General features: G+C 34.7%; 1 protein-coding gene across 17 annotated transcripts in view; it reads right to left on the bottom strand.

Annotated features, from left to right (window-relative positions):
* Window positions 1-23,404, bottom strand: part of KTN1 (kinectin 1) — a 112,785-nt gene that overhangs the window by 23,218 nt on the left and 66,163 nt on the right. For 9 of the 17 annotated variants that reach the window (XM_061428970.1, XM_061428968.1, XM_061428973.1 and 6 more), the window contains 15 exons: window positions 17,505-17,539; window positions 16,995-17,085; window positions 15,982-16,050; window positions 15,345-15,382; window positions 14,581-14,671; window positions 14,363-14,431; window positions 13,113-13,150; window positions 12,454-12,544; window positions 12,308-12,376; window positions 11,782-11,819; window positions 9,887-9,977; window positions 7,046-7,114; window positions 5,977-6,014; window positions 4,242-4,332; window positions 2,143-2,229 (listed from right to left, as the gene is read on the bottom strand). In XM_061428970.1, coding sequence (XP_061284954.1) covers window positions 2,143-2,229; window positions 4,242-4,332; window positions 5,977-6,014; window positions 7,046-7,114; window positions 9,887-9,977; window positions 11,782-11,819; window positions 12,308-12,376; window positions 12,454-12,544; window positions 13,113-13,150; window positions 14,363-14,431; window positions 14,581-14,671; window positions 15,345-15,382; window positions 15,982-16,050; window positions 16,995-17,085; window positions 17,505-17,539 — 1,005 coding nt within the window. The remainder of the gene's footprint in view (window positions 1-2,142; window positions 2,230-4,241; window positions 4,333-5,976; window positions 6,015-7,045; window positions 7,115-9,886; window positions 9,978-11,781; window positions 11,820-12,307; window positions 12,377-12,453; window positions 12,545-13,112; window positions 13,151-14,362; window positions 14,432-14,580; window positions 14,672-15,344; window positions 15,383-15,981; window positions 16,051-16,994; window positions 17,086-17,504; window positions 17,540-23,404) is intronic. The other 8 variants (XM_061428975.1, XM_061428980.1, XM_061428978.1 and 5 more) reach the window with 1 other exon arrangement.

Genomic DNA, 23,404 nt, shown 5'->3' with positions numbered 1-23,404 from the left:
CAAGAAACACAGGAGACAGGGGTTTGATCCCTGGGTCTGGATGATGCTCTGGAGAAGGAAATGGCAACCCACTCCATTATTTTTGCCTGAAAAATCCCATGGACAGAGGAGTGGCGGCCTACAGTCCATGGGGTCCCAAAGAGTTGGACATGACTGAGCAATGAAGCATAGAAGCAGTAGAGCAACCTCTAAAGAAAATCAGTTAAGAAGAGAGACTGTGGGACAGAAAATTTTTTGAAAATTCCCCAAGGGAAAAATAATCTAACTAAAGGAAATAGGTGTCTAATTTGTAACTAACAAGAACAAAGGTGTACTAACAAGTTAGGTAAAAAGTTTTCATTTGACATAGTAGTTTGGTTGTGAATAGCAATTTCCATTCCACCTTAAAATCTGGAAAAGATATAACTGAAAATTGCATCATTGTTTCCTTACTATTACAATTTCCTTACTATTTTTATCTAAGTGTAATAGTATGTGAAATGTCTTTCATGTGAACCTGTCATTTACAGTGGCTCCTCAAGAACATTTACTCCTTATAGTACAACTTGTAGTCTATAGGTTAATCAGTATCACTTTATACCTATGCTATCTCAGGACTGTCTAAATACACACATTAAAACAGAGAAAGAGTATGTCTTTGCTCTATAGATCATTAGCCATGCAAGAGGCCATCACGCATTTGGTGATGAGGTTTGAAACATGGATAAATTCTTATATTCATCACCAAACACATAGTAAAATAAATTCTAGTTTTCTTTTGGAATCATAACATGTAAGAATGCCTATGACAAGTGGTATATAACTTCTTGTACGAATAGCATGATATTAAGAGTTTAGCACTTTGTAGATAACCAGCCTCATAACAAAATAAAAGCTAAAAGGGAGCTCTTAACAGTGAAAACCAAAGTTATAGAAACAATCAGAAACTATACAGAGCCCCTACTGCTAACAGAGCTGACCACAGCCACTGACAATGAAACAATAATGTCCAAGCTGGCCTAGATTTTTCTATTCTCTGGCCTAGATTTCTCTGGTCCCAATATTTGCTAGCTGTCTCAAATCAAGGTTTTAGTGAAAATTAGGGCCTGATGAGTAAGTATATAACTAAACACAAATCCATTACACTAAAGGAAATATAACTACAAACATATATTTTATTAAAATTATTAAAATTCTACTCTGCTTTAAAAAAAAAAGTCCTTCAAATGTCATAAAGACCTACATTTAAAATTCAACATACTACCTTAGCACACAAAATATGTGCTAAGATACTTCTAGAATACTTCTAGATACTTCTAGAATGCTGAATTGAATAACATAATGAACTTTAACCCATAACAAAATTCACCAATTCTGTTCCAAGTTTATTCTTGGTAGGAATTTTCAAAATTCTTGAAACTGCCCCCATTTATTTCTCTCAATCTTTAAATTCAACTTTTCAATTATAATTATTAGAAATCTTTAAATCCATGAAGAACTTGAACTCAGGGAGAATTCTTAATCATTTGTAAGACAGAGGGGGATATATGTTTCAGGAGTACTTTATATACCCCAGTTAAGAGAATTATCCCTTATGCTACTACTGTATACTAAACATATATGCATCATTACTGTCCAGCCACTTAAAAACCTAGTTTAATTTCATCTCTTCTAAGGGACCATGCCCAACAACACACCCAAAATTGATGCCTTCCCTGTACTTCTGAAGACTTTCATCGTTTTCCACCTTGTTTGAGTCATCTTGGTATGCCTCAGAGAATCTAGGAGAGTCCACTGGGTGTGTGTTTGTTAATTAGATTAGATCTTTTTGGCTCAGAGTTTTCACCAAGTTCTCTTAACCAACCCAAGAGGTACACTCTGTCTGACAAGAGCTTACATGGGTAGCATAGGCCTCCTGAGACTCTTAAGCTTAAAGCAGTAATCACCAAAGCTCAAAAATCAGGCAATCACTACAAAGCAGCATGCCCCAAATTAAAGCTTCAAGGAGTAGGTGAAAAAAGCAGAGATGAGAAAGGTGATAAATATGGATGATAAGGAGATTTTATATTTAAATTGCAGTAAAATTAAATGCTTTAGTCGGATTTTAAGACAAGCTGCAGAATTTCTGTTCAGTGGATTGTTTCTAGGAGTTAGCATTACAACCTTGGAAGTCTTGTTCACTTTGTCCTGCAGCAATTTTTCAGTTGATGCCAATGCTTCCATTGCTTCCCAGTTTTTCTCCCGAAGGTCCTAATCATTTTTAGAAAGAATGATTTCAGTTTATCCATTATTGAAATATTTTTGCTTTTCGCTTCATCAGTATTTTGCACTGCATTTAAATGCTGGTTATTGCAAAATTATTTCAATGGGAAAATATGTATATTAGCAAAAAAATAAAAAGCAATGTTTAGAAGTTTGAATGAGAAAATAAAGATGCCCACTTCCCATGTTTTAGTATACACACCAAATATGCCAGCTTTAAAGTAATTACTATGCACACAAGACAAAGAAGAAAGCATTCAAAAGTAAGCACAGAAACCAAGATTACAAATATAATTTCAGGTACATCGAATATCAAAGGATTAAGGACAGAACAAATACACAGTATTACAAAAGGCTTTAAATATGATTTTGAAACAGGACCCAATATCATTCATGGGACTTTCCACTGCAGCATAACAATTTTTCCTCTAAATATGTTTTATTGATTTAACACATTTCAAGTCTACCTAAGAATGACATAGGAATTCATTGTATTTCTCTCTCTTTCTTGGCATGGTCAAATGTGCATACCAAAAAACAACCTGACAGGAATTGCACAAGCTACTTGATCAAGGCAAACAGGAAGGCTAGAAAGCTATAAAACCCATTCTTGTAAGAGAAAGAAGCTGAGCTCTGAAAGATCTATTTTAACAGCATTCCATTAGCAAATATGAATAAGGACAATCTGCTATATTTCCATCTTTCTTCAGATATAGAAATCTAAAAAGACGGAAAACAAAACCTAAAAAGCCAATAACCACCATGTATTGAATGCTTACTTGTGTGTCCAACACTGTACCTGGCACTTCACATAAATTTTCATTAATCCTCGTAACAACCCGGAGAGGTACGTATTCCCATTTTATAGGCGGCAAAACCACAGCTTAGGTAAGTTAATAAGCATGACCACATGTACAAAGCAAATGAGGAGGCAGAACTAGAATGGACTGACGTCACAATCTGCTGGCCTCCAGTGTCCTGGCTCTTTTCACACACTGCAATGCCTCCAGCACTGCTACTGCTGCTGCATTAAACAGGCATTCCTGTGCCTTCCTTATCTTACAATTCCAATCATAAAACACAGCTAAGATGTCAACAGTAATACTGGCAAATTCATCTCAGGTTTTTTGGCCAAGCAATGCTATTAGTAACATTATAAACACACAAAGGGCAATTCACGTACCTAATTTTGACAAACTCAGGGGAGCAGAAACATGTCAACTTGTTAAATTAACAAATTAATGCAAACTTTGAAAAATCAAATTTCATTAGAAAATACCGGCTTAGATTTCAATAACATTTCTAACTTTGCTTAAGTCTTAACAATGAAACTTGTGTGTGCAAAAATTCTTCATTTACCAAGAATGCTTGTATTCTACTTAAAGGTGTAGTCTTCTGATCAGAGAGACTTAAAGAAACTTATCTAAATTTACTATTTGTCAATATTTCTCAGGGCACTATCCCATCCATTCTAACCTAAATGCATTCAGGTTGGGAGGCCTCTAACATGCTTAATCACCAAAATTTGAAAACACCTCTCAGTTTAAAAAGGGAAGTGCCAGAGACTTCAAAAGATACATAATTATTGAAAATACTAAGTTTGAATTCTGGCATTACTTTTATAGTTTACAAAAAGGCTAGCCCGGTCAAAAAAAGAAAAGCCTTTAAGATAATGAGCTGAAAGAATAATTTTCCAGTAAAAGTTCAACAGAAAGTAAACTATAGGTTTTTTTTAAACCTGAAGCTATAATAATTCTAACTTGAATATATAAATATTCAGATGTGTACAAAATGGACTTTTCACTTATTCATTAAAAAAAAAAAACCTACTCTCTAATAAAGTGATTTCCTCAATAATGTTCTCAAAAAACCTACACACAAAACAGTACTTTTCTACAAAGATTAAGAAATTTAAAGTAAAAGTAGATTAAAAGAATTCTAATCCATGGATTTCAGTGAAATAATAATAATAAGCTTTATTCTGATAAAGACTTGCTTACATTATTTTTCTTCCTCTGGTGTTCAACAGCATCCTTCAAAGAATCTAACTCATTCTTGAGATCAGTTATTTCCTTCTCTCTTTCTGAAATTCTAAACCAGAAAATGGATTTATATAACAGTATTTTAGGTAAACAGTGAACATAGTATTAGTTACTACAAAATAAAAACAGCAAGTAGGTGATGCTTTGAAAAACGCAGTAACCTAGGCAAACTCTTTAAGCTTAACTACAGTTACCACAGAAAATCTATTTTCAGAATGAATTCTTATTTTCAGAAATAAATAAAACTTCACAGTATGATATGCTGACATTTATGCTAAAAAGAAATCATCCCCTAAGAAACAGTTCATGAATACATGAACTGCTATAGTTGTGGTTACTTCTATTTTTAACTAGGGCAGTGTGAAGTAGCTATTTTCACAAGAGTAAAAAGTGATGTTAGGTGCACTCCCTTAAATTTTTTTTTTCAGAAGGTAATGAAATCAATTATGACTTTCAGTGGCTAACCCACAATAAAAGTATGACATTAACGTAAGGTAGGTGTTCTCTTTTCACTTTCATAATAGTCTTAGAATTCGTGTTATTTTGGTTCTGTCAAATGACTTAGTTACTTCCCAGAAATGCAGAAAGAAATGGCAAAGATTTATACTTTGATTCTGTCATAGCTGAGAAGTAGCTAGGGTAGAAAATTAAAGTACAAATATCTCTTCCCTAAGAATAAGGCTCTATATAAGAGGTTCGCAAACCACAGTTCTGGGCAAGACCCACAGTCTGGTTTTGTATGGACCTCAAGCCAAGACCTGATTTTATGTTTTTAAAGAACTGTGGGGAATAAAGGAAAAAAAGAGTATGAAACTATGTGGCCCACAAAGCCTAAAATATTCACTATCAGGCCATTTATTAAAAAGAAGTTTGCTTGCTGACCCTTGCTCTACATAGACAAACTCAAGACCCAATTTAACAGTAAATAATTCTAAACTGGTAACTTTGTACACCACCAACTTTGTAAACAAGTCAAGATGGAAGAACATATAGATATATCACTGAATATACTTAATGTGGCTGACATTTAACATGTTGAAGCATACCAACTTATCTGAAATGACCTTAAATATAGCCTTTTAGAGAAAAATACAGACCCACAATAAAAATGTTTCCATTTAAAAAAAAAAAAAAAAAACTCCTTAAAAGAGAGCAACCATAAAGATTACAAGATTTGCTTTTTTAATACAGAAGCTAGCTGGATGGCATCACTGACTCGATGGACGTGAGTCTGAGTGAATTCCGGGAGTTGGTGACGGACAGGGAGGCCTGGCGTGCTGCAGTTCATGGGGTCGCAAAGAGTCGGACACGACTGAGCGACTGAATTGAACTGAAACCAAAATTTGCATGGTTCAATTCCATAATGATATCAGTAGAATAAGTGAGGTAATTTAAGGTAAATTAGTAAAGGCTTCAAAGTATAGCTCTATGTGATTAGATATTTTCTGAATGTCTGAAAAACCAGTATCACGCTCAACAAAATGTTCAAAGAAATCCAAATATTTAATATCATAAAAGGTACATTAGCTCAGCCAAAGGCATAGCTAAGGTCTTTGATCTACTATCCAAGAAATCCAAATAGAACTGTAAATAGTAGGGGAGCATTTGCAATTACATTAAATTGCTTATCTGAGAACTATTTAGTAACAAAAATTTACCACTTTTCAAATTGTGAATAAAAATTATTACTTACACTTTTAACAGTTCTTCATGAGGGGGAAAAGAAGATGCCTATTAAAAGAGTTCAATGTTACTTTAAAACAAAGCTTTCCAGAAGATTGCAAATAATTAAAACTCTTCTCAGACATAAATTAAGACAACACCAAAGGGAAAACTATAGCATAATTGATATGCCAACAAAAAGTAATTTTAATAAAAACAGGTACACATTTAGAAAACGTATTGAGTGTTATATCAAATCTTCATTGTCACTATATTCTTAAAACTTTTCACTTAAATATATATCAGTTTCCTATCAGGTGTAAAGCACTAGTTAATACCTTAAATTTTCATAATGCAAAATTCATATTTGACTATGTTAAGTTTCCAAAAGTAAAAAAAATAAAACCATTAATGAAAGAAAGGTTAGGTAATTTGCATGTAAAAATTTTTACATAATATTTACATATTATGTACATAGTCCTTCATATACAGTATTTATTCTTGATGAATACAATCTCCCAAACTAAACTACTATAAACTTCTTATTGACAAGGACGCTAATTCTTTTGTCCTTCAAAATAGTTTCCAATTTATCCATATACATACATAAGATAAATTAATTTAAAAACTATTTTGGTAACATTAATTAAAAAAACATACACACATTTTTATAATTCAAGCAGAATTATACTTTGAACAAGTATTTTGAATAGTGGTAAATTATTACTTATAATATTACACATTTCTTAGTTTCTCTCCAATTGTAGATGTTCTGAGAAAAGGGGAAGAAGTAAGGCATACACACAGTTTTAAACTGACCTCTAAAGGATTTTATCTGACTTGCTAAGGAAAGCATTCTAAAGGATCTGAAAACATAGACACACAGATACAAAACAGAGCTGGAATATATATACAGTAATATTGTGGATACTTTATAAACTATAGATTACCATATCTTGGCTATGACATAGCAAACTGCTTTATATTTTAGGAAATTTGATAAACAGTTATAAATAAATAAAACAATGAAAAGGCAAAAGTCTTGAGTCATAAAATTTTTACCACATTAAATAAAGGGCAAAGCATCTAACAGAACCTACCTGTTGGTAGTTTTGTTGCTTAAGCTCCTCAATTTGGGACTTAAACAATTTGTTTTCATCTTGTACTTCCTATTTAAACAAAAATTAAACATGAATACAGGAATTTTTATTTTCAATATAAACTAAAACATATCACACAAGCCAGGGAAATTCTAAAATAATAAAGATTTTCTAACAGTATAATAAGCCCTATATTAAAACTTTATAAAATTAGAATAGGGCTTCCCAGGTGGCAAGAGTGGTAAAGAACCTGCTTGCCAATGCAGGAGACATATGAGAAGCGGGTTTGATCCCTGGGTGGGGAAGATCCCTTGGAGGCCCAAGGACATGGCAAGCCACTCCAGAATTCTTGCCTGGAGAATCCCATGGACAGAGGGGCCTGGCAGGCTACAGTCCACAGGGTCACAGAGTCAGATGCCACTGAAGCAACTTAGCATACACACATGCATAAAATTGGAATAATGAAATTACTCTATACTATGTCTCAATGGAAGAAATCCAGAAACAAACCCAAACACCTGTAGGAATTTACTACAGGGTGATACCTCAAATCAGTAGGGCAAATTCTACTGCAATTTTGTACTGGACATGTCTGTGTGTGAGGGGCTGTCCTACATACTGTAGGGTGCTTGGCAGTGTCCACAGTCTCCATCCAGCAGATGCAGCAGCACCACTCTACCAGCTGTGACAACCAAAAATGTCTCCAAATGTTGGGGCGAGGGTGAGGGGAGGAGGGGGAAGAACCAATGCAGCAAAGTAATAACAGATTACTTTAAAATGTAGCTTGTCTTTTATTTTTTAAGGTTGAAATGCTAATCTCATAACTTAAATTACATGTGAATAAAACATCTGAGCAAAAATAAATTATAAACAGTATTAGAAGAAAACATGTGAAAACATTCTTATGATCATAGAAGGAGAGATAAATTTCAAGACTTCAAACTCAAAAAATTACTTACATCTGAGTACATAAAAGTTTTAAACTTCTAAGGTTGGGGGGAGAGGACAAAGGAAGTCAAAAGAAAAACTTAAACTGCCCCACATATGACAGAAGACTAGTTTCTCACTGGTAGCGTCCATGTCCAACTCTTTTGCAACCCTATGGACTGTAGCCTACCAGGCTCCTCTGTCCATGGGATTTCCCAGGCAAGAGTACTTGAGTGGTTAGGCATTTCCTTCTCCAGGGATTGAACCTATGTCTCCTGCACTGGCAGGAGGATTCTTTACCAATAAGCCCACCTGGGGAGCCCTACTTCTCTCACTAGCAAATGTAAATTAAAATAATCTAACCATCTTTCAAGCAGAATATCAAATCTTTCATCTTCATCAGTATTGATGAGGATGAAAAGGAATGGCTCTCTGTTGGAGAATGTAATTTAGTTATTGTAGTTCAGTTGTTTAATTGAGTGTAGTTTAGTTGTTAGTTGTAATTCAGTCCATCGGAGAGTATAAATTAGTAAAAACACTTGGGAGGGCAATTTAGCATTATCTGACAAAATTCCCAAAATGACTCGGGAACAAAAGGGAATGTGTCAGAACCAACACTTGGAGCAGAAAATGTGAAAACAAGTATGTGAGACAATGTTGTTGCTGTTCAGTTGCTCAGTCGTGTCAGACTCTTTGCGACCCGTGGACTGCAGCACACCAGACTTCCCTGTCCTTCACAATCTCCCAGAGTTTGTTCAAATTCATGTCCATTGAATTAGTGATGCCATTCAACCATCTCATCCTCTGTCATCCCCTTCTCCTGCCTTCAATCTTTCCTAGCATCAGGGTCTTTTCCAATGTGTTGGCTCTTCACATCAGGTGGCCAAAGTATTGAAGCTTCAGCATATTCAGGACTGATTTCCTTTAGGATTAACTGGTTTGAAGGGACTCTCAAGAATCTTCTCCAGCACCACAGTTCGAAAGCATCACTTCTTCAGCACTCAGCCTTCTTTCTGGTCCAACTCTCACATACATGCATGAGACAATGCAGACATCTAAAATCTTCTGTCACTTCAAAACAAAGTTCTACAAGGACTTTCAATACTAACTACATGAAGATGAAGTGATATTATTTTCTATTTTAAATATCACTTTCAAGAAGGGAAAAAACCCTCTGCATAAAACTTTCACCCATAAGTTCACTTGTAAGAATTTTAAATACAGATACAGTACTGTATAAGAACCAGCCTGCCAATGCAGGAGACATAAGAGATGCAGGTTCAACCCCTGGGTCAGGAAGACCACCTGGAGAAGGGAATGGTAATTCACTCTAGTATTCTTGCCTAGGAAATCCCATGGACACAAGAGCCTGGTGGGCTACAGTCCCTAGGATAGCAAAGAGTCAGACACAACTGAGACAACTTAGCATGGCACTGTAAGTACAGAAGGTATGTGTGTTAAGGATACTCACCATAGAATTGTTTTAACAGGAAAAAGAACTCTAAATAATCTAGGTATTCATAAGCTAAGACTGGCGGTATAAATAATAATACAATCATATTATTGTATTATTGTATATAAAAAATATTGTATATAAAAAATATAACATCATCATTAAACATTAAGATAAAAATGTGCTTATGTGGGAATATCTCAGAAAGATTACTAATTGAGCAGAGAAGCAAAATACAAAAGTGTGTATGATTAAAAATACAGTGTATTTAAACACACACACATTTTATGCATGGGCACTTATATATGAACAAGTAACAGTAGTTATCTGAGGAATGAGACCCAGGATCTGGGTGGGAAGGAATGTCATTTTGTATTCTATCTTCTTATTTAGTAGTTAAAATTGTTTTCAAACATGTGAAGACAGTAACTCACATGATAATTTTAAGTAAATACATTTACCTGTAACAGCTTTGTTTTGCTAGAAAGATCACTCTCTCTCTCTTTTAGCATAGTTTCTAATCTCTTCATTTCATTTTCCTTTTCTTTCAACCTAGAATTTTTACAAAGATGTTTTATTTAGTTAGGTGAATTGGAGGAGCATAGAAGAATTTTAGGACAATAAACTTTTCCTTTTATTATTCTATAATGATAGATACATCATACATTAGTCAAAACCTACAGAATGTACAACACAAAGCTGAACCCTAATGGATACTACGGACAGTTAATAACAATATACTGACTTCACTCATGAATTGTAACAAATTACCACACTAATATAAGATGTAAATAAGAAGAGAAGTGAGAGGGGAGGGTATACAGAAATTCTCTGTATCGCTGTCTCAATTTTCTCTGTAAACCTAAAAGTGCTCCCTCAAATATTGCATTAATTTTTTGATGTAAGGTAGAAATAAATCTAAAATCATACTTTAATGATCTATATACCACTAAGAGGGCTTTCCCTTGTAGCTCAGTTGGTAAAGAATCTGCCTGTAATGCAGAAGATCTGGGTTCGATTCCTGGGTTGGGAAGATCCCCTGGAGAAGGAAATGGCAACCCACTCCAGTATTCTTGCCTGGAGAATCCCCGTGGACAGAGGAGCCTGGCAGGCTATACAGTCCATGGGGTATGAAGAGTCGGACACGACTTAGCGACTAAACCACCATCACCACACCACTAACAACAGGCCTCAAACATGTCTCTCAGCTTTCTATTTGCAAATGACACAAAAACACCTTGACAGTTACACAAGCCCAAAAGATAAACAGTTGTACAAATGAGCAATATTAGTGCCATAAACAGGGACATCCCCTTTTCTCCATGAAGATAATGACTTAATAAATATCTTCAATATTTTACTTCTTTAAAGACAACAGCTTCAAAGAGCCACTTCTTAAACAACTGAAAAGATCATATCTAAGCAAAAATCTCTTAAAAGTAATTAATAGAAGGCCAAAAGGATTAAGTCCAGACATAGTTTTTACCACTTAGACAAATTTAAGAGAACAGACTTCATAGGATAAAAATTTTCTAGGATGAACAGATTAATACTTCCTTTGCTCATTGCATGTACGCTGCTGCTGCTGCTGCTGCTAAGTCACTTCAATCATGTCCAACTCTTTGCAACCCTATGGACTACAGCCTGCCAGGCTCCTCTGTCCATAGGATTCTCCAGGCAAGAATACTGGGGTGGGTTCCTGTTTCCTCCTCTAGGGGATCTCCCTGACCCAGAGATCGAACCCACATCTCTTCTTGTCTCCTGCCTTGGCAGGTGGGTTTCTTTACCACTAGCACCACCTGCGAAGCCCATGCTCATTAGATTGAATATTTTTACTATTTGGCTCATTAGATTGAATATTTTTACTGTTCGGCACAATATGACTAATGTGACAAAAGATACTACTTTCCCCAAAGTGGAAGTTACTTTTATAGCAAGATTCCACATTCACCATCAAGATTATGGCTAAGATTATCTTCTGGTTAATTCAGAGATGTTGATCTTTCAAGTAATAAAAATGATTTTAATTTGAAATAAATTTAACCTCTCTTTACAATAATTACATGCTTCATTCAAAAAGAGAGAGAGACAGAGAACTTAAAACCAGTCTATATTAATAGAAAGACTATTTTAGAAAATGCATTTGAAGAGTTTGGAAAGGATAGTCTCCAGGTATCTGAAAGCACTTGAAAGGGCTCTGTTTATTACACCAAATAGAGATTTATTTACCCTTGGATTATAATTCCCACTTAACAAGAAAGTTAAAGACTTAGAAGAAACTCATCATAATATTCAAGGATATTCAAGAAAATATTGAAAATTTCCTCTTTAAAATGCTAGCTAAAAGTATACTTACACAATCTGAAGTTCTTCAAACTGTGATGCAGAACACGCCTAAGAAACAGATTTCACATTTTTAATTCTAACATCAAAAAGATCAGGTTCTACAACATATTATAGAATCAGTCACCAATAAAATAAAAACACAATTATCTGTGGTAGATTTAAGATCGAGCTATTCATAAAACAAAGAATGAATTTTCTTTAATTTTTAATATCCATTTGTTAAAGGATTACAGATTAATACACCACTTAAACAACAGACACTTAAAAAGGAGAATGAGAGTCCGTCTGAAAAATTAAGGAGAGGAAATGCTTTCAGACTCAGGTTCACAAATGAGGCAGTCATAGATTTGACAGGAATAAAAGTTAATTTTATTTTATCAACAACAATAAAACTATGATACCACAGTAATTTTTATGGCAAAAAAATAAAAAAAAAAAAACTCAGGAGAATATATTAACTTCTTTACTTTCTAGTACAGTAAAATAGAGATTACTCATTTTTTATAAAATATGCTGGCAATCTGTTTATACTATACCTCTTGAAACTTATGCTGTGCAAATTCCTGAACATGAGTTTTCAAAGATTCATTTTCTTCTTGAAGATCCTAAAAAAGAATAAGTCTGAATAAAATTGATATTGAAATATAAAAAAGGATGTTACCTTTTCTTTTTAACTTCTCACCTGTAACCGTCTCCCTCTATTGTGTAGGTCTTTCTCCTTCTCTTCTAAAACAGTCTTCATGTTATTCATCTGTTCCTCCTTTCCTTTCAATCTAACAGTAAATTAATAAGAACTATCAATGAAAATATTACATGACGAAAGACTAAACAAAGTAAAAGTACTGGAGACTGAAAAGTATATTTCAGATTGTACTCATAACCCAAATCGATTAAATAAACTAAAAAATAAATATTTTATGTATAAAGTCATATAAGAATTTGGAGACATCAAGCTGAGAAGCAGCTCTATTCCCACCCATTAACGTACTGTTTAAGTCAATACCAGCAAATTTAGCTTATTATAACTAGTTTGGGTATGAAATTTATAACCAGTTTCACAGTGGCTATTAAAATGAGCAAAGAGCAACATATCAGTTTAAGGTCGTATTTAGATTATAAACCAGAAAAATAAGACTTCCACTGTATCCCCATTCCCATCAGCAAACCTGTAGGTTAAAGTCTAATGAAAAATTTAAGACCTTGAGGCATATAAGATATAATGTGATGTTCTTTAAAATATTACTTGAAATCAAATAAAAAGGAGTTAGGATTTTCATTATAATTTTATATTTAACTTGTGGAAAAGAAATATTAAAGGGAAGTGAGGAAGATGATACTTACAAGTTCTGAAGTTCCTGAACTTGAGAAGTGATAGATAACTGAAATGCAAAGCAGCAGAAAAAAAGTAACTCATTTTCTTTCAGTTTACTTTACTACGCTTATGATAAACCTTAAAATGTATACATTTCAAATCACAAAGATCCTAGTTGAATTATTCACGTCAAAATGAGATGACTTGATTTCACCCTGTCCTGACTCCAATGACAGTAAGAGTAAGAAATTTTAAAAAGGGGTGTAGGGGGAGAAGAGACAAGGAATATAGTTACGAATGATAAGTCTAAGGCAAGTGACACTTCTAAAACCTAAAATTGTGAAAATTACAATATTAACTGTCCACATACCTCCCTACAATGTCAGAGCACTTTTCCCTCCCAGTCTTCAAGGCCAACTACTCAACAGTACTTTATGTAAGTGTGTGCTTAGTCTCTCAGTCATGTCCAACTCTTTGCAACCCCATGTACTATAGCCCACCAGGCCCCTGTCCATGGGGATTCTCCAGATAATAATACTGGAGTGTTATTTATACTCTCCTTTAATCTCTTCTTATCATAGACAATACAATAGGATCTTTTATTCCCCACTGTCTTCTCACAGTCCCTTCAGATATTGGCTTAGGTATCAGCTCCTCAGGAGGGGACTTTCTGAATTCTCAATCTCTGTTAGGAGTTTAATCATTTCCTCATACCTTATTTCATTCAACACATTATCTCCAACAAATTATACTTTGATAAGTAGGAGGAACTGAATAAACATTTCTAAATTAATCTGTTGGATCAATGTATGAATCATCTCTTCCATGCAATCTCAATATTTCTTTCAATGAAACCTTATCAGATTAAATTCACCAAAACCACACATTTATTTCCAGTAACCACATCTACCTCTGAAATACCTCCATGAAATCTGTACTTTATTCTATAGGCAAAGGTTGAGTAATACATATATTAAAAATATTTTGGAACATGCATTAAAAAAAAAAAGTTTACCAAGGTGTTTTGTTAAGTTGGCAAACTAAAATAAACATTACTACAGAAAACTTCCCAGAAAAAGAACTTTAACAATTAAAAGGTATGTTGATTCAAATATTAAGAACATTTTCTTAAATCAGGCAAAAATAATAAGCACAAAACCCAACATACTTACAACACACTACTAAAAAGTTGTTTTCTGAGTAACAAGAAAAAAACCAAATAGTTCATAAATACATATACACTAATAAATCTGTCATGCTATGGCTCTGGGATTTTTACCTGTTGAGCCTTTTCAAGCTGGATATTTCCTATTTCTTCTTTTAGAGCCTCTATTTCCTGTTTCAAATCCTTGACAATGACAAAACAGACAAGATTGGACAATGGAAACACAGAAATTGACATAAAATGCAATGTACAGACAAACACATGAAATTAAATGGTATTCACTAAAGTTGATAAACAAAAAAACAAAACATAGGTTTTATCTCTCTCAATACCTGAATAGTTTTCTCCTTATTAGCAACTTTGAGCAGTTCAGCTTCCAAAAGCTCTTCCACAGACTTGATCTTTCCGTCTTTTTCATGGATCCTTAGATAAGGAAATGCAGTGTTAAACGTGGACAGAAATCATCAAAACCCACCACTAACATATAAAAACAGCACCAAATCATGAACAAGTTCACCAAATCAATTCTCCCCCTTTTAAGTAAAAGAACAACTTGCAGCCAGGAAAAAACACTTAAGAGTTCTTCCTAAACAAGAACTAAGCAGTAACTACTAGACGGTTGAAGCCTATACACGCAAGGAGACGCTGGTGACACGCTTCAAAAGAGCACAGGCAATGTAAGATTTGTATTCCAAAGAACACTGGGGAGAACTGAGTTCCTCTCAACAATAAAGGCCTCTAGAGAGCTTTGAAAGCTATAGCAGAACTTATATACAATTATAGCATTAAACCTCACAGACACTTCAAGAAAACAACACACAGAAAGAACTGACCTCTATTCAATATAACCTGTTCATTAATAGTTCTTACTGCATAAACAAAATTAACAATTCGATACTCTAAGTTAATAAATGGGAGTCCACCATGGAAACGGATTTTTAACAATCACAAATTGCACTGGGAAAGCACAGCTAAGTTGCCTTATTCCAACAATGAAAAAATCCTAGCCACCTCAACTGCACAATAAAGTAAGACTTATGAGCACGAAGAAAATGGAGCAAAAGAAAAAGACCAGCTTAATAATGTCATTACTTACACTTTCTTAAGTTCTTCAACTAGAGATGCAAAGGAAACCTAGAAATAGGAGGGTATCCTACTTAGTAATATGCTCAAAATATAAATGGGCCATAAATAGAAAAGTATGTTATTTTTTAAATTACATTTTCTACTATAGCAAAATCTGGGAAAAATAAACCTGGAAATTAATTCTTTCCAGATTTTTTTAAATGTCAGAATTATGAAAAGCACTTTGAAAGTAAGGAGCTTTAAAGCTACTTATGGTAAGTGTAGGTCAAAAGAAAAACCAATGTATAAATATTAAAATTATTAACTCAATGATCCTAACCATATAAGGAGAAGATAGGTAACCTCTTTTACTATTATTTAGAATTTTTACTTTACATATGTATATTCAAAACCATCTATCATTACAGTAACGAGCAAGGACATGCTATCTAGAGTACTCTATCCAGTGTTTGCCATAAAGTCAGCGTTTACTAAACTGCAGCTCGTATTACTCAAAATCAAGTCACCAATCAATCACAGATTAAAACTACAAATGGCAAATGCCATGTTGGGGAAAGGAGGAACAAACAAGACTTGCTACTGTATTTGGTAACAGGTACGCCCACTGTTTAAAAGAGAACGGTTATAGGGTCTATTTAATATATTACCTGATCATTTTGCTTGGCCTTTAAATCTTGAACTTCTTTTGCCAAAGATGAATTTTCTGTTCTTATTGCCTTTTTCAAAGATACATAAGTACAACATACTTTAATTTTCTGAAAAAACAACTACCTTCAAAATACAGTAGCTTCTCACTTCTCTCTAGCTGCTTCTTTTCCTTTCTGAAGGCCCAGAAATCTCAGTTGCTCTACATATCTACAATTCTGTAACTTCCAGAGCCAGCCAAATAGAGTTTTAATTTGATTATCCTCTCAAGTATTTTTACTTATGTTTCCACAACCTGAAAACCACAAAGTATACCACTTGTCAAGTCACTTCTCGCCTTAAAATCAAATACACTGTTTACCCTATTTCTTCCAGCAATCGTATTCAAATTAAGTTACTTAAGGCTAACGATGGGGCATCCCAAGTGGTGCTAGAGGTAAAGAACCCACCTGCCAATGCAGGAGACATAAGAGATGCGGGTTCGATCCCTGGGTCAGGAAGATCCCCTGGAGGAGGACATGGCAACCCACTCCAGTATTCTTGCCTGGAGAATCCCAAGGACAGAAGAGCCTGGTGGGCTACAGTCCATGGGGTTGCAAAGAGTCGGACACGACTGAAGCAACCTAGCACACACTCAGGCAAGGCTAATGATAACCATAAAATGGAACTTCATTCTCTCATTTCTCTGGTCTCTAACACTATTTCATGAACTTATCAACTCTACTGGTTACTATTATAACTAGTTACTGTTTGGTTATAATTCAGGCATGGGTGGAGGTGGGAAAGCACTAGAAACCATAATAACAGTATCTACTTCATTAAGGCAGTAAATGCTACAGTCAACCACACTTTTTTCTATTTATAATAAAATCTTAAATTTAATGAAAAAAGAACATCATATAAATTCATTAAACGTGGGTAACTAAAAGCTATGGGAAAAATATTACACGTTACAGCAAAAACTCTTCATGTTACTGAATAATCACAGGTAAAACAAATATACAATATGCTTTACATTCAGCTCTTCCTCTTTCGTGGCCACCTGAATAAGTCCAGTTTCGAGTAATTCTTCTACAGTCTTCAACTTCTCATCTTTCTCTTGAATGCTGAAATAATAAATTTAAAACACATGTATGAACTCTATTTCAAGGAAAATGACATGATTTCTAAATAAATATTTGACATGGATTAACTCTTATGCCCATCGTTCTTTATAAACTTTCAATTCTACAAAGGTTTCTGATGATCTTCAATCCTGGTCCAAGGGTTCTTCCTCTTTACCAATAAGTAAAATGTATTCAAGTAATGCATGCTTACATGCTAGCCTAAACAAGTAAATCATGGTCATACATGACTCTCACAAACCTAATGGAATGCCAAAGCAATCAACAGTACATCACTCTCTTCCCTTTGTGAAGTACAAAGAAAATTTTAAGAATTTACAGTAATATAGTTAATCATTCTGTTATCTCAGACTTGGTAGAAATGAGTCATTAAAATATTAAAAATAATTTTAATCTCTTACCATCTTTCCATTTGTTCCAAAACATCTTTATTAGGCTAAAACAAAATCACCAAAAAAAAAAAAAAGATACTTTTACCAAGTTTGCATGAAATAAAACTACTTTATAAATAGAACTCTATGAAAATTGTTTAGTATTAAATAGATCCAAAATTTAGGAAGATGATCCGTAAAGACTGCTAATAGTTAAAGAATTTTTTCATTCAGAAAACACAAGAGACAAGGCTACACAAAAGACAAAGATGAAGTATAAAATGGGCTGGAAATGCCCAAACTTACCCTTGTGAGTAAGTTTTTAATTACCATAAAAGAAAATCTTAAGGATAAGAAGAGAATTTGCCTCTCCTTTACATTAATTCTTCAAATCTAAAATTCCAAGGCTCTAAGGCCTTGTAGGCCAAGAAAGAGGCTTTGCTCTTTTTCATTTTTGTTTTTCACCTAAGGTATAAGGCAAGTGTACAAAACCTATGTTCAATTCAATGAATTTTTAACATGCAGATTTCACATAACCACCACCTAAGTCAATATACAGAATGTTTTAAAACTGACTATCAAGTGCAGAAGAAACACAAGCACATAGTCTCCTTGTTACGTTAAAACATGACATGTGAGCTGGTCCCCATCTTTGACCCATCTTCTAGTATTCCCCCTATACACACAAATTCCTCAATGTTATAATTTACTATGTGTCCAGAAGTGGGGCACCCCCTTCGAAGTCCTAGGCCTTCAGGCAGCTAAGTAACCTGACAAAACAGGTTCAGGGTCTTTTTCCCTTCAACATTCTCTTCTACCCCTTCTGTTCCCTACCTGCTTTCTCCTAATACTACTAGGTTTGTAATTTTTTCCCATTTTACTAAAACCATTATTACAACCATTTTTCACAAATACTATTAATTTTTCCATTACCAAATCCTAGTCCTAAGATTTCATTTATTAAATATTTCTAAAAATTAACTATGTTTTATTCAATACCTTAGGTTAAGTTTCCAGCTTTACACATCTCAAATATCATAATACCCTGCCTCTAGTTCACAAGGATTATATTGTGAGGGGTACAGGAGAACTTCTCAATGGGAAAAAAAACTTTCCTACCACTAGAAAGGAAAGAGGTGTCAAAAATATATTAAATCATGATTATAAACTGAAAAATAAATCATGCAGTAAGTTTATAAACCTTTCATCAAGATGACTTTTGTCCATCTTTATTTTTCATGAATCCCATCTCACATAAAAACAATATAAAATTTGCGACCATGCATGATGGCAGATGTTAACTAGACTTATTGTGATCATTTAACAGTAATACAAATATCAAATTATTATGTTATACACCTGAAAGTAATGTCAATTGTAACTCAATTTTAAAAAGATACTATTAAGTCTTAGTTATATGAAGCTTAATCAATTAGTTGTATTACACCTTTAGTACTGCATACTTCACTACCACATAAATTCAAACACCTCATGGATACCATTATGATTCATCTAACATACCAGACAAAATGCTTATTCATTCTTTCAACATCCTTCAGCAGCACAGCCACATAATAGATCAAGCTCATGGTCCTTACACAGCTTTCATGATTAGGCCCTAGCAAGCTTGTCTCTTCTTACACCTCCACAATATACCCTGAATATGCCAATTTTCCACACACTGCCATGACTTTTAATACTGTACTCCCTTAGCCTGGATTTCCCCTTAGCTACTCAGCAAATTCTTGGCTTTTTTCAAAATCAGGTTTAATTGTCCCCTCTCTGTGGTGCCTCTTCATCCTTATTCTCCTTCAGATAGAATTCTCTCTTCATCTAAACCTATCCACATTTTAAGAATTTTTGGAAAAAAAGAAGAATTTTATTCATCACAATTTTCTATGTATACATCTATCTCCACCCATATTCTCAAAGGCAGGAATCAAGCCTTATTCATCTCTATAGCCTTAGCATTGTAGCACAGTACCTAGCATACTCTCAGTAAAAATTTAGTGGACTGGATATCCTTTAACAAGGTTACAGTTTAAGTACTCTTCGTCAATTGCTCAATGAATATTCAATTGTATTAAATTGACCCAATTCAGTATCAATCCAGTATTTTAACTTTATATATTATTAATCTAATCCAACCCAATTTCCTCCTCCCTGGATAATCTTCTAAATTACATCTTATACAGTAATGAAATTTTCTTCAATAAAATACAACAAGGCTGCAGGGCAAAAGAGAAAAAAATATTCTACTTCTACCATCTTTACTTAATAATCTTGTTGTATGTGTGTGTGTGAGTTGCTCACACATGTCTGAGTCTTTGTGACACCATGGACTGTAGCCCACCAAGCTCCACTGAATCTGACAAAAGTATTAGAATAAAAATAAAAAGTCATCCTGTTCCTTTGTTCCAACCATCTCATCCTCTGTAATCCCATTCTCCACCTGCCTTCAATCTTTCCCAGCATCAGGGTCTTTTCCATGATGCTCATGATGCTCAAAAAAAAAAAAGACAGCTCAGGATATTCCCCACCCAAAAAAAGTTTTGTTTTATTCTGAATAAATGAGATTTTAGTGACTGATTTATTTGTGTGCTCTATTCACAAGATTGGGGGACTTCCCTGGTGGCTCAGATGGTAAAGCGTCTGTCTACAATGCAGGAAACCTGGGTTCGATCCCTGGGTCAGGAAGATCCCCTGGAGAAGGAAATGGCAATCCACTCCAGTACTATTGCCTCGAAAATCCCATGGACAGAGGAGCCTGGTAGGCTACAGTCCATAAGTCTTTTCTTCTTTAGTTTATATGCAGGTTACCTTACCTGGTATTTGTTATCTTTCTGCTTCCCACACCTAAAGAAACAACAACTTGGTACCATTGTTGGTTTCTGCTTCAATAAGCTCAACCTTTTCCTCCAGGATAAAAATCCATGGGGCAAAGGGACTGAAATTTTTTTATAACTAAACTGCTCATCTCTCAACTGTCACTTGGAATTCTGACTGCTGGGTAGGAAGGGGTTAAAGAAGTGTGGAAATGAAAAAAATTAAATTACGCTAATCTTTTATCTCTTCTTTTACTAGCACTGACAATAAAAATGACCAGAGGGAAAAACCAAACGGCTGGCTCTCTGGTCTGCCAAGATAAGACAGAAGTCATAATAACAACCAAAAATACAACATCACAGTCATATGCTTTTTTATTATTCAGCTGCTCAGTCGTGTCCAACTCTTAGCAACCCCATGGACTGCAGCACACTAGGCTTCCCTGTCCTTCACCATCTCCCAGAGCTTGCTCAAATTCATGTCCATCAAGCGCTGTTGCCATCCAACCATCTCATCCTCTGCCGTCCCACTCTCCTCCTGCCTTCAATCTTTCCCAGCATCAGGGTCTTTTCCAATGAGTCAACCCTTCGCATGAGGTGGCCAAAGTACTGGAGTTTCAGCTTCAGCGTCATTCCCTCCAAAGAAATCCCAGGGCTGATCTTCAGAATAGACTGGTTGGATCTCCTTGCAGTCCAAGGGACTCTCAGGAGTCTTCTCCAAAACTATAGTTCAAAAGCATCAATTCTTCGGTGCTCAGCTTTCTTTATGGTCCAACTCTCACATTCATACATGACTCCTGGAAAAACTGTAGCTTTGACTATACGAACCTTTGTCAGCAAAGTAATGTCTCTGCTTTTTAATACTCTGTGTATGTTTGTCATTGCTTTTCTTCCAAGGAGAAAGCATCTTTTAATTTCATGGCTGCAGTCACCATCTGCAGTGATTTTAGAGCCCAAGAAATCAAATCTCTTACTGTTTCCATTGTTTCCCCATCTATTTGCGATGAAGTGATGGAACCAGATGCCATGATCTTACTTTTTTGAATGCTGAGTTTTAAGCCAGCTTTTTCAATCTTCTCTTTCACCTTCATCAAGAGGGTTTTTAGTTCTTCTTCGCTTTCTGCCATAAGGTGGTATCATCTGCATTATCTGAGGTTATTGATATTTCTCTCAGCAATCTTGATTCCAGCTTGTGCTTCATCCAGCCCGGCATTTCGCATGGTTTACACTCTGCAAATATGTTAAATAAGCAGGGTGACAATATACATCCTTGATGTACTCCTTTCCCAATTTTGAACCAGTCCGTTGTTCCATATCTGGTTCTAACTGTTGCTTCTTGACCTGAATACAGGTTTCACAGGAAGCAGGTAAGGTGGTCTGGTATTCTTATCTCTTGAAGAATTTTCCACAGTTTGTTGTGATCCACACAGTCAAAGGCTTTGGCATAGTCAATGAAGCAAAATTAGATGTTCTTATGGAATTCTCTTGTTTTTTCTATGATCCAACAGATCCCAGCAATTTGATTTCTGGTTCCTCTGCCTTTTCTAAATCCAGCTTAAACATCTGGAAGTTCTCGGTTCATGTACTGTTAAAGCCTAGCTTGGAGGATTTTGAGCATTACATATGCTTTCTAGACTATTCTTTTTTTTTAATTTAAAGAGTTTTCAGAACAAGAGAAAAAATTCTAAAAATTAGTCAAAGAGCAAATCTTAAAAAATGAGTTTCCCTTGTTATCAAACAGTTCTTTTAGATAAATTTTAAAATGTGGCTATGGAATTCTCTTCTTTGGACTGTTCTTCATAAAACTCATCTTCACTCAAAAAAAAAAAAAAAAAAAAACCCATCTCATGCTCAGTGTTACTTAACAGAATATCTAAAAATACACAGAAGCTTTATAGATGGAAGCCTGACCCAATAAGAAAATTAGATAAACAAGATCCTATTGTATAGCACAGGGAACTATATTCAATATCATGTAATAAACTACAATGAAAAAATGTAAAGAATATATATATGTATAACTGAATCACTTTTATGTATACCAGAAACTTAAACAAGTCTAAATCAGCTATACTTCAATAAAAAGTATTTTAACAAAATACAATTCAAACCCCCCCCAAAAAAAAAGAAATTGGGATTTTAAAAAATATTAACTCCACACATATGATAAGGAATTTTATGTAAGATGTTAGAATGGCAGTTCTTAGGGTATCAGGTTATCTTAAGGGAAAAAAAATTAAGGCTAATGGTTTTACTCTTATCTACTGATAAAGAGTATCATTTTAAACACAGAATAAAACTAAAAAGAAAAGATCCAGGTACTCTGTTGAAACCTAAGTAAGAATCACCAGCACCTTTAATACTGGAATTCTAGGGCAGATTGAAGCGGAGAAGGCAATGGCACCCCACTCCAGTACTCTTGCCTGGAAAATCTCATGGTCGGAGGAGCCTGGTAGGCTGCAGTCCATGGGGTCGCTAAGAGTCAGACACGACTGAGCAACTTCACTTTCACTTTTCACTTTCATGCAGTGGAGAAGGAAATGGCAACCCGCACCAGTGTTCTTGCCTGGAGAATCCCAGGGACAGGGGAGCCTGGTGGGCTGCCGTCTATGGAGTCGCACAGAGTTGGACATGATTGAAGGAACTTAGCAGCAGCAGGGCAGACTGAAGAGTTTCTAAGTATTTATTTTACCTCCCATAAAATTAATTTTAGAAAGTTTAAAACTTTACATATTAAAATAGATGTTTCAGAATCTCTGACAACCAATTCAAAAAAAGAATTACATTCTGCTTTTCTGAATAAGAATTAAGACAACCAAAAAATATCTATCATATTTTATCTAATCCAAGTCACCAATGCTATATTTCACAACTGGGAGAATAACACTACATAACACTAAAAATCAAAGATGCCTTCAATTAAACTGTAACCAGAGACTAAGATACATCCACTCTTCGGGTGATAAACTGAGAAGGAGGAAAAAATCTTAAACTGATGAAATACTACATTTGTTAAAAGCCATACCACAACAAAAGGAAATAGGAGTAAGATTTAAGAATAAAAATGAAATACCAATTGAGCATTACATTGGCATGAAGTTACAT

Source organism: Bos javanicus, chromosome 10 (genome assembly GCF_032452875.1).
Source record: "Bos javanicus breed banteng chromosome 10, ARS-OSU_banteng_1.0, whole genome shotgun sequence".
NCBI classification, from domain to species: Eukaryota; Metazoa; Chordata; class Mammalia; order Artiodactyla; family Bovidae; genus Bos; species Bos javanicus.
Note: the sequence above shows the minus strand (reverse complement) of the source record. Positions and strands in the feature narration are given on the sequence as shown.